The sequence below is a fragment of the Argentina anserina genome, chromosome 1, assembly GCF_933775445.1.
Source record: "Argentina anserina chromosome 1, drPotAnse1.1, whole genome shotgun sequence".
NCBI lineage: Eukaryota > Viridiplantae > Streptophyta > Magnoliopsida > Rosales > Rosaceae > Argentina > Argentina anserina.
The window spans coordinates 13428698-13439052 of record NC_065872.1 but is presented as its reverse complement, the minus strand read 5'-3'; the positions used below and the strand labels follow the sequence as shown (position 1 = coordinate 13439052).

General features: G+C 35.3%; 1 protein-coding gene across 1 annotated transcript; it reads right to left on the bottom strand.

The window, feature by feature from the left end:
- Positions 1–2548: 2548 nt before the first annotated feature.
- On the bottom strand, positions 2549–7680 carry LOC126802205 (TMV resistance protein N-like). Its single transcript, XM_050529794.1, has 7 exons — positions 7444–7680; positions 6152–6840; positions 5124–5951; positions 4883–5012; positions 4497–4790; positions 3626–4408; positions 2549–3535 (listed from the first exon to the last, which is right to left on the bottom strand). The coding sequence occupies exons 2-7, from the start codon at positions 6721–6723 to the stop codon at positions 2747–2749; spliced, it is 3396 nt and encodes a 1131-aa protein (XP_050385751.1). The 5' UTR covers positions 6724–6840; positions 7444–7680; the 3' UTR covers positions 2549–2746.
- Between the last annotated feature and the right edge of the window lie 2675 nt (positions 7681–10355).

Genomic DNA, 10355 nt, shown 5'->3' with positions numbered 1-10355 from the left:
CGTGAGTTTGTTTGTTTTTGATTTTTTACAATACTTTGTCTATGAAGATTGTAGTATGATGTTTGTGTGGGATTATTGTTTTATATTCAGAATCGAAATTTTCAGATTGTTTTATTGGATTTTTGGTTCTTTGCCAAATTGATGGTTTCCTATAATTAATGAGTTTGTATTTCTATTATTGTGTTCTAATCATCTTTCTCATACTTTTAGGTAATTTTCAGATATGTGCATATGAATTTAGTGCTTGGATGCAATCCCTAAGATTGTGTTTAAGTGCTAGATTCATCAACCATATTGACACAAATCGAATCATGCCCTAAGTATATTCGGTTTGTGTAGATAAAAGTGGTAAAAATTCTGAATTTGCATGTAAAACCATTGTGGGTGACGCCATACATGAAACATGTCTCCAACAAAGATTTGGTGCTTAAATGTAATCTTGTTTAATTTCTACTCTAAGTGTTATTGAATTCGATTGCATGTAAATTTAGATTAGACCATAAGTCAATCTAAATGTTAATTGAAATCTTGCATGATTAGATGATCCCCTAAGGCTCTAATTGTATTGGTGTCTAAAAAGTATATAATTGGTCAAATTAGAATGCATGATAAATTCAAATTTGTAATTATGTGGTGTAATGGTAAATTTGATTTAAGTTTGTTAAAGAGAAGTCGATCATGTAAATAGTAATTTAGGTTTTATTTTAGTATGTAACAATCAATCTCAAACCCCCCCATTATTTTTTAACACTAAAAGTTTAGAGTTCCCTTCAATTCCCCGGAAAGAATGATCTCTGCTTATTTTATACTAACGATGATGTTTTACAGGGTTTATTATAGACGTTTTAATTAACGTTCTATCAAAATAATTTATTTACTTCTATTTCTTTAGTATCTATTGGTCGATATATTAAATGTAAAGGATTTATTTTCTTTTTTTTTAAATAATCGAGATTATCTAATTTATTTGTAAATGATACATGTTCAATAGCAAATTTTTCCACGCCTTAGAACAAAAATTGTTCCATAGAAAATTTTTCTTACCATGCATTAAATCCTCATTCAATAGCATCTACGAGGCGTCAGACAACTCATGAGACAACCTAAATGCTTAAGACGCAGCCAGGAGTGAAACAAATCACGAAACCGTGGGCTTGTAGTTGAGAGACATGGTATGTATATACATTATGAATATTGAGAAATCTATAGAAGTCAATCAATATGAATTATGTCAAATTCATGAATCAATAAAAGTCTGTATAAATCAGCCAAAAGTTTTTAGCTGAAATAAGTGATTTTAACAATTCGATGAAAGTCTATGTACTTTTTAAAGAGTATGTGGACTTTTCAAAAAGTCTGTCAATTAAAATAAGTCAACATAAATCTATATACAATACACCCTCCTAAATGTCATTGTGGAATCCATGAAAGTCTGAGAGTATTCAATCATGATTTTTTTTAAATGAATAGAACTATAGAAGTCTGTGGATATTCAAAGTATCATTCATACTTATGAAATTATAAACTCATGGAATCTCATGGACTTTGTAGTGTTAATTATACACACCACAATCCAAAAATTGTCTAGCCTCTAGACCAAAGATTTTGATAGACTTTTTCGTAGACTTTCTCATTATATTTTGTTTTCTCCACCATTTTTCTTATTTTCTTTACCAATTCTATGTCCTACAACCTAATGTTTATTCAACATATGATCATATAATTGTTTTCTTCTTATTTATGTTATGTTCTTACCTTGTATCTTTATACTTATTAAAACTTCATTTTCATATGTGGACACATCCCCAATGCTAACAATAAAAACAATGACGATGAAAGAAGTACGTAAGAAGAAATGAGACTAATAATCATATCAATGTTCATGAACACCGACTTCTTCAGCTTAAAACTTCATGAACAATTTATTTAGTTCCATTTCTTTGGTACCTATTGGTCGATAGATTAAATTCGAATGGTTTATTTTATTTTCTTATAAATAATCGAGATTATCTAATTTCCTTGTAATAGATACAAGTCATACAACCAATAAATTTGTTTAGAACAAAAATTGTTCCGTGGAAAATTTGCTTAGCATACATTAAATATTCATCCAATAGCACCCACAAAGCGTCAAAGATATTTGTTGAGAGACATGATATACACCCGGGAGTAAAGCAAATTATTATAGAACCGTGGGCTTGTAGTTGAGAGACATGGTATACACATACATTATGAGTACTAAGAAAAATATAGATGTCGATCAATATGAATTATGTAGATTTTATGAATCAATAAAAGTCTGTAGAAATCAACCAAAAGTCTGTGGTTGAAATCAGTGGTTTTAACAATTCTATGAAAGTCTGTGTACTTTTAAAAGAATATGTGAACTTTTCAAAAAGTCATTCAATTAAAATAAGTCCATACAAATATACAATACACCCTCCTTAAACATAATTTTCTAGTTACAAATCAGCATTCAACGTCTGTTTATCAACATTACACGTTAGTTAGAACAACCTAAAAAGCATCACAACAACATAGCCGGAGTGGAAGTGTGGCACACATTGTTTTAACATATGAGGGAAACCGTCAGACATTGACACAAGATCTGGCAACCATGAACGCTAATCCATGAAATTCAAGTTCGAAAACCAAGAACACCTTCAGCAGATATTTGCTTTCACCAGGACTAGTGTCGTCTTAATCTTTTCTGAACTTGAGGTTCCTCATCACACAAACCACTTTGCTAGATCATTCTCTTCCCATGAGAAAGTGGAAGAAGGCCTCGGTTGGGATAAAGCTTAATTAGATCTCTTAGGTATGTAGAGGGGAGAGGAGTCTGGACCCGCCCAGTCCTTAATGTATCCAGACGATCTAGCTGAGGTTCCTCATAAAAACAAAACGCACCTCCACTAGGTCCTCTCTTGGAAATGGCATGTGATACAACTGCTGCTTCACCAGAATCACAAGGAAAAAATTCCAAAGCGTCATAAAAAATGTCAGTGTCGCTTTCGTTAACCTCTGCCACATCAAAAATGTCAGCGTTGCTTTGGTTGAACTCTGCGACATCTTGTTCATATACTAAACGAACCCCAAATTTCTTTACAATCAAACCTTGGCCCTTGACGAGAAACGAAAATTCAATTTTTTTCAACTGATCGGTTGCCTCTACATGACGAAAGTATGAAGAGAGATATTTGCTGTAGCGAAACCAAAGGTGATCTGACAGAGCTCGTATATGATCAAACTTATAGTCTATAAACCTAGACTCTTGTCCATCTACTTTCATAGTGACAATAATGTAATGATGATGGTTATCTGAAAACATTGGTGGCAACTGGCGGTTTGCATGTACTGCAAAAACAGCACAGAACGCAAATCCAATCAACTCTGTTTTAAACCAACCTGGACTCAGATCGATACTTACCGAAGGGGCCACAGTTTGGTAATTGAACCACTCCGGCATTTTATTTCCAGGAATAACGAACCTAAATGATGTGTCCCTTGCTTCTTCATCATGGTATTGAGATACTTCCTGCACCATAGTAAAATAGAATGTAAATAAACAAATAATTAAGAGAGAGAGAGAGAGAGAGAGAGAGAGAGAGAGAGAGAGAGAGAGAACCTGAAGGTGTCGCTTCATTGATGTGAATGCCATACTCTCTTGCTTCACTAGTTTCATACAATTTAGCAAAAACGCCCGTGACAGATGTACTGGCAGAGTCTCCAATGAAACACAATTTCTCGCATTCACTTGAACACCAAACGGAAGATGTGGTAATCTTTGAAGGTTCTTGCAATGGGACAAATGCAGAAGTTGAAGCCTGTAAAGTTGACTGAGGCTATCAGGAAGGCTAACAAATTGGTTACCTTGTAGAAGTAACTCTGTTAAAGAGGAGAGACAGCCCAGATCATTAGGGATGGCTCCTTCCAAAAGATTGCAGAATGAGAGATCTAATTTTGTTACCGAACGTAAACCAGCAAAGGAAGGCAGCAACTTAGAAACCGGTGGTCCTCTACAACTATAAAACAATAATTGTTTCAGATATTGAAGACCCATGCATGAAGGCAGTTCTCTCAAGGCGGTTCCACTCACATAGAGTGCTTCCAGACTCTCTAAATGGCCCAAGTCTTCTGGTAATTTCTCAAGCTTCGAGCAATCAACTATATCAAGAATTTTCAGTTTTTTTAAGCCAGATACACTACTTGGAAGAAGCCTAAGGTTTTTGCAACCCTTCAAACGTATTTTAATAAGTCTTTCAAGCGATCCAACGGATGAATCAACCTCGTACAGCTGTATACAACCTTCAAGATTCAAGTATTCAAGATCTGGACTACCACTGAAGTCAGGGGTCTTGAGAAGATTCAAAGAGTGGCCGAGGTCGATGCGTTTCAAACTGTATAAAGGCTGAAACAACATATCTAGCAAAATTAGCTTACATTAATAAAATTAATAGCACCACCCAATAAAATATAGTGACAATGTGACATAATACCTGTTTACCCTCCCACATAAATTCAATTTGGCTATGCCTCATTTGAAGTTCTTGTAAGTTCTCTAGCTTGATAACTGATGCCAAAGATGATAGAGGACATCTCGACCACACCAGAAGTCGTAACTCACTGGAAAGATACTCAAGGCCGTCAGAAAGGTGCACAGGAGCACCACACAATAACAGTATTCTCAAATTCTTCATCACTGAAAAGGATTTTCCAGGCAAGTGCAAATCTGTGCATGCATCATCCCCATAATTATTGTTTAAGAGTATGCCTTCCACTGTTGTTGTTCCCTTGATAACATAAAAATATAGAATAATTAAGCTCCGGACCTTGTTGTCAAAGGCAATAGTAAATAAAATCATTGTTGCACTAAGATTCTCACCTTATTTTTTCTGAGCACTTGAATTACGTCTTCTTTGAGGAACAACCTACTACGCTTGCCTGGCTCATCACGAGATTCTCGTCGAACAATTTCGTGGCCCATTTCTTGGAGCAAATCATGCATTTTTACTCTGCCAGCATCTGAAATAGCTAACAGAGATCTCTCCTCCAGTACCTCAATTCCAATAGTTGCATTAAAGCCACATTTGTTGAGTAATCTTCTTACTGCAGTTTTCTTGCACCGAATGTAAAAACATGCAATGTCTAGGAACATTTTCTTCTCATCATCATCTAGACCATCATAACTTATTTTAAGTGTCTCAAAAATTTCTGCATTACAAACTTCACTCAATTTAGCCAAAGTACTTTCCCACGCACTTCGATCTCTTCCATATAAAAATCTACCCAAGACTTTAAGAGCCAGAGGAAGACCTTTGACATAATTCACAACATGGTTACATAAATCCCGGTAGCTCTGTACAGGGTAACCCTTTTTAAAGGCATTCTGGCAAAAAAGCTGAAGTGCTTCATCAGTTTTTAATCTCTGGACCTCGTATCTTCTCATCACTCCATGATTAACCAACAGGTGAGCATCTCTAGTTGTAATGATAATTACACTCCCAACACCAAACCAGTTTTCCTTTCCAGCCAAATAGTATATTTGGTCTGAATGGTTAACATCATCAAGAACGAGAAGAACCTTTTTGTCACGTACAAATCTCATTATCATTGTGGCTCCTTCATCCACATCTGATACATCAATCTCTCTCCCCAGCATCTCAGATATAAGTTCCTTTTGTGACTGAACCAGACCATTGCTTCTAACATCTGAAATAAAGCTGCTGCAATCAAATTCACGAGAGATTCGATCAAAAAGTTTTTTGGCAATAGTTGTCTTGCCAATTCCACCCATTCCCCATATCCCTATAAAGATCCCTTCACCTAAAAGTAAATGAACATCTTCAACTCTCGAATCAATCCCAATTAGGTCCTCCATTGAACAAAACAATGTTGGGTGTGATTGCATCTTTACTGCATCAACAATCTTCTTGATGAGCTCGGAGTCATACCTGGAATAGATAAGAAACAATATTGACCGATTTCTCCATACCACACTCACACCAACATACATAGAATACAGACACACATATCTCCGCACGCAATACACAGTTACACACATATTCTATACATGTAAATTGGCCAAGACCATTTGGTTACTTTTGTGAAACTATACAGCGGAAACAGAAAACAAAAGAAATTGAATGTTTACCTGAAGTCCTTTGAACTCCACCCAGAAAAGTTTGAGACTTTTGTTAAAGCAGCTCTCCACCTTTGCACCTTATAACTGCAGTCCTTTGAATTCTGCACAAAACAGTTTGAGACTTTTGTTAAAGCAGCTCTCCACATTTCCACCTTCTCTGTGTCGTTCTTAAATCTTTTTTCGTGTTTGGTGAAGGCTTCTGCAAAAGTTCCGGTTTGTCTTCTCACGTCACAGGGATCGACATCATAAAATATTGGCAAAATTGTGTTCCTAGCTTCCATGCACTCAAGAATCTTCAAAAGTTCATCTAAGCACCATGTTGAAGATGCATAATTTTGTGAGAGGACAATGAGTGCAACATTTGATTCCTCAATTGCAGTAATAAGTTCTGGAGAAATGGATTTCCCTTTTTGTAGTTCACGGTCATCCATAAAAGTTTTAATACCCTGAGCTACCAACTCATTGTATAAGTTGTTCGTAAAACCCCTCCGGGTGTCTTTACCAGTGAAGCTTAGAAAGACATCATATGTCCATTTCAGTGAGGATGAAGGAATAGACGAAGAAGCTATCTCTGAATTCATTGTGACTAGAAATTAGATATCTGTCACTAGCTCATTATAGACTGGAAACGTTCTCATGGACCATGAGCAAGGGTACCAACCAGCAAGAAGAACGAGTGATATTTTGTTTGTTTCTTCCTGCAAACAAATAGATAAAAAGTGAATCATTTCCTTATGATCCAGATCCAGCTTCAAATGCAGTATAATTCCATCCATGACAGAGATTGTATTTCCATTTAATAATAAGTTCTGAAAATAGGCATCAGTATTTTCCATAAGGTGCCTAACTGCCTATACTCACTTGTACACTAGGCTAGGGATATTAAAATATCACATAATGGTTCCATTATGTACAACAAATGCATAAGATTGATATTAAGTTATATTGATCTTTCCAAAAATTATTTCTTTGCAATATAAGATAAATCATTCACTTCTCTGTTACATGTGCTTATGTAGACAACTGGGTATGAACCAAATATGCTATATTGCTAGCCTGCCCTCAATTCCCCACAAAGTTTGAACTTTTTCTCTGTTTAGTTTTATTCAACAGCTGACAAATACAGTAAATGATCTAAACTCAAAATACAAATTGGTTTTTAACGATTTTATTAGACTTGCAAATACTATAATAATCATCTCAAATCATATGTATTAGACATGATGAGAAGAATACAAATTGGAAAAAAAAACATCAAACTAAATAATCATGTTAAAGATAAGAAACAAAGCAAATAATACCTGGTATAAGAATTAGTATGCTGCAGGAGGCTAAATAACCTGGGTTTCCTATGCAAACGGAGAATGCAAAACTGGGGCAAGTTTCAATTTTGATTGTATAGGAAAGTGGGGAATTGCAGAGGCATAAGTAGGGAAGCGAGTGTGGAAGTATGCACACACTGAAATGGTCTGACTGGTACAGCCGAAGGACTTTATATGATCCATGATAGCCATGGCACCAGAGATAGGATAAGGTTTGCAACGAAGAAGATGAGAATACTAGGAATCAATTAAAGCAGAACACACAAAACAGAGAGCTAGTTTGCTAGAACTAACTCTTTTACTTAGAGTACAGCTGTCAAGCACTAACAGTAGATATAAAAGAAACTAACAGTAACTAGTAAAATTTCTTAGCAGGTCTTCTAAAAATAAAGTGTTTTGCCAACTTCTTCAGAGTCTATGATTAAATGGGAACAAAAAGATGCAAGGAATGGTTGGTTGTCTTGGGGTCTTCTAATGCACATTCCTAGTTAATGATTCTGAAATATAGTCCAAAACTCCAATGAAGGCGTTACGTTTTGTCGAAACCTCAAATTTTGGAAGCCTTAAGGTACCGAGGTGAAGTCTTTCGTGCTTTATAAATATTTAAATTATAATAAAATAAGTAAATAAATGTAGAGAATAATAGTTCTTAATTCAAATGAATAATTAAAATATTTTAAATTCTTACATTTTTAATTAACAAACGCATAAATTACAATTATCTCATTCTAGTTTCTTCTCCATTTATCACTAAAGTTGTTGATATACGTCCACAACATTATTAAATTCATCTTAAGGTGTGACATAGCATGAAAAGCGCACCAAAACGTGTCGGGGCGAGCTAAAGACGATGTATTTTGTGTAAAAAGCTTTATAGATGAAGCATTGAGGCGAAACTGACTTGTCTTGTCTCAAGGCGTGCTATAGCGTGCCTCAAGGTGCGTCATTTAAACATTGATCGTACCCAAAGACCTGAGTAAGCAACTTCCATGTAAATATCCAATGCTTAAGCTTTTCCTTCTTAACTCAAGCTCGATCAAATTGTAATGGCCTAATGCTTTAGACTTTGGTCTAGTGGAGATGAAACCTTCGAACCTATTTATCTATTAATTAAGTATGATTTATTTTACTAATGGCCTTGTGATAATGTCATTCAATTGAATTCATTCGACTCAAGAGTTGAATTTTAATCCGTAACTCGTTTCAAAAAACTTCCTTCACAAAAGTTGTAGAATTCGTCAATACGGGTTCATAGACACGTAACACGATTTAATCGGAGGTCATATGAGAGAGTTTTTATAATTGAAGAGAATGTGAAATTGGAATCTATTTAGGGAAATATCTTTTTCCTCAACCGACTCTTTTTCTCTTTTTTCTCCTTCTACTTCCTTTCTTTTTTTCTTTCTCCTTCTTCTTCTTCTTCTTCTTCTTCTTATCAGCAGAAGTTTCTCTCTCTCTCTCTCTCTCTCTCCCTCCCGAGTTGCTTTTCTTCTCATTCTCCAGAAAACTTTCCCTCCCAGGCTACTGCTGCTGCCAATGGTCTAAATAGCAGTTATCGGCATCATATCGGTTTTGTAAAATAAGGATATAACGGGGATATATCGAGATATATCAGATTATATCAGATTTATCGTTTTTGTTAATTTTTAATTTAAATTTAATATATTTATAAACATATACTTCAAAATATACCAAATAATATTAACTACTAAGTACTAATTGAACAAAAATAGGTGCACAAAAGATAGATTGAGATATTGATTATGCATTCATGCATTATAAACTCTCTCATCATCAGAATCAAAGTCAAACTCATCTTCCTCATTATCTTCATCCTCATCTTCTGAGATAAAATCATCTTCATAAATCACATTCTGCCTATTTGCGTTGCAATTCCTCAAAACGACATCGTCCCCTCAAAAAACAATTCACCGAAAAAAAAGTAACAAGAAAAAAAAGTCAACAAAAAAAGTCACTGAAAAAAAAAGTCAACGAAAAAAATTATCGAAAAAAAAAGTCACCGAAAAAAAAGTCAAACGAAAAAAAAATCCACCGATATATCGCATGTTGACCCGATATTTTGAGTTGACCGATATATTAAGGGGATATGGCATTTATCCTATCGTTTCTAAATATCACCGATATATCCCGATATTTATAACATTGGCTGCTGCTGAGTGAGACCAGCTGCCAGGGGAGTGTTGTTGCAGCTGTAGCCAACGGAAGGAGGCCTTGAGGCGTTATTGAACTGCTGGTTGTATGCACCAGCGGCTTGGTTGGTTGCTGCTGATTTTGGGCAATGACATAAGAGCTCAATCTTGGTAATTTTCATTTCCTTGGTGGTTATGTTAACTTGCCGTTTGGTTGGTGTTCTTAGTGGTAAGGGTGAGTTATTTGAAGGTTAAGAGTTGTGGTAAGTTTTGGGGTTTTAGTTGTGAGAAGTGGAAGGGTATAAGAGAATGCACAGAACGTATTTGATGGAATTCCTATGAGAGATTTTGATAGAGTGGAAGTAGTTGGGCCACTGTTTTGGTGTTTTTTTCGTGTGTGTTGAGTTTTAGTTGAGTTTAAGGGCAGTGGGTTGTTTTGATTTAAATTAGTTAGTAAGATTGGGATTTTGTTGAATAAGGGAGGGTTGTTTTGGTGTTTTGGTGTCTAGAGAAGAAGAATTTAAGTTAGGATATAAAGTTAGTTTGGTGAGAGTTAAGTAAGGTTAAGGGAGTTTTTTTTTTCCTAAATTTTAGTTTAACTTAAATTGGTTAAGTTTGGTAGAGGCCGTGAGGCTTGGTTTTGTGTTTGTGGTAGTGAATGGGTTCTTTTGGAAAGCAATGGAGGCTTGAAGGGGTATGGGCTGTTTGGGAGTGTCATGGTATTGTTTGGGGAAAGTTGTT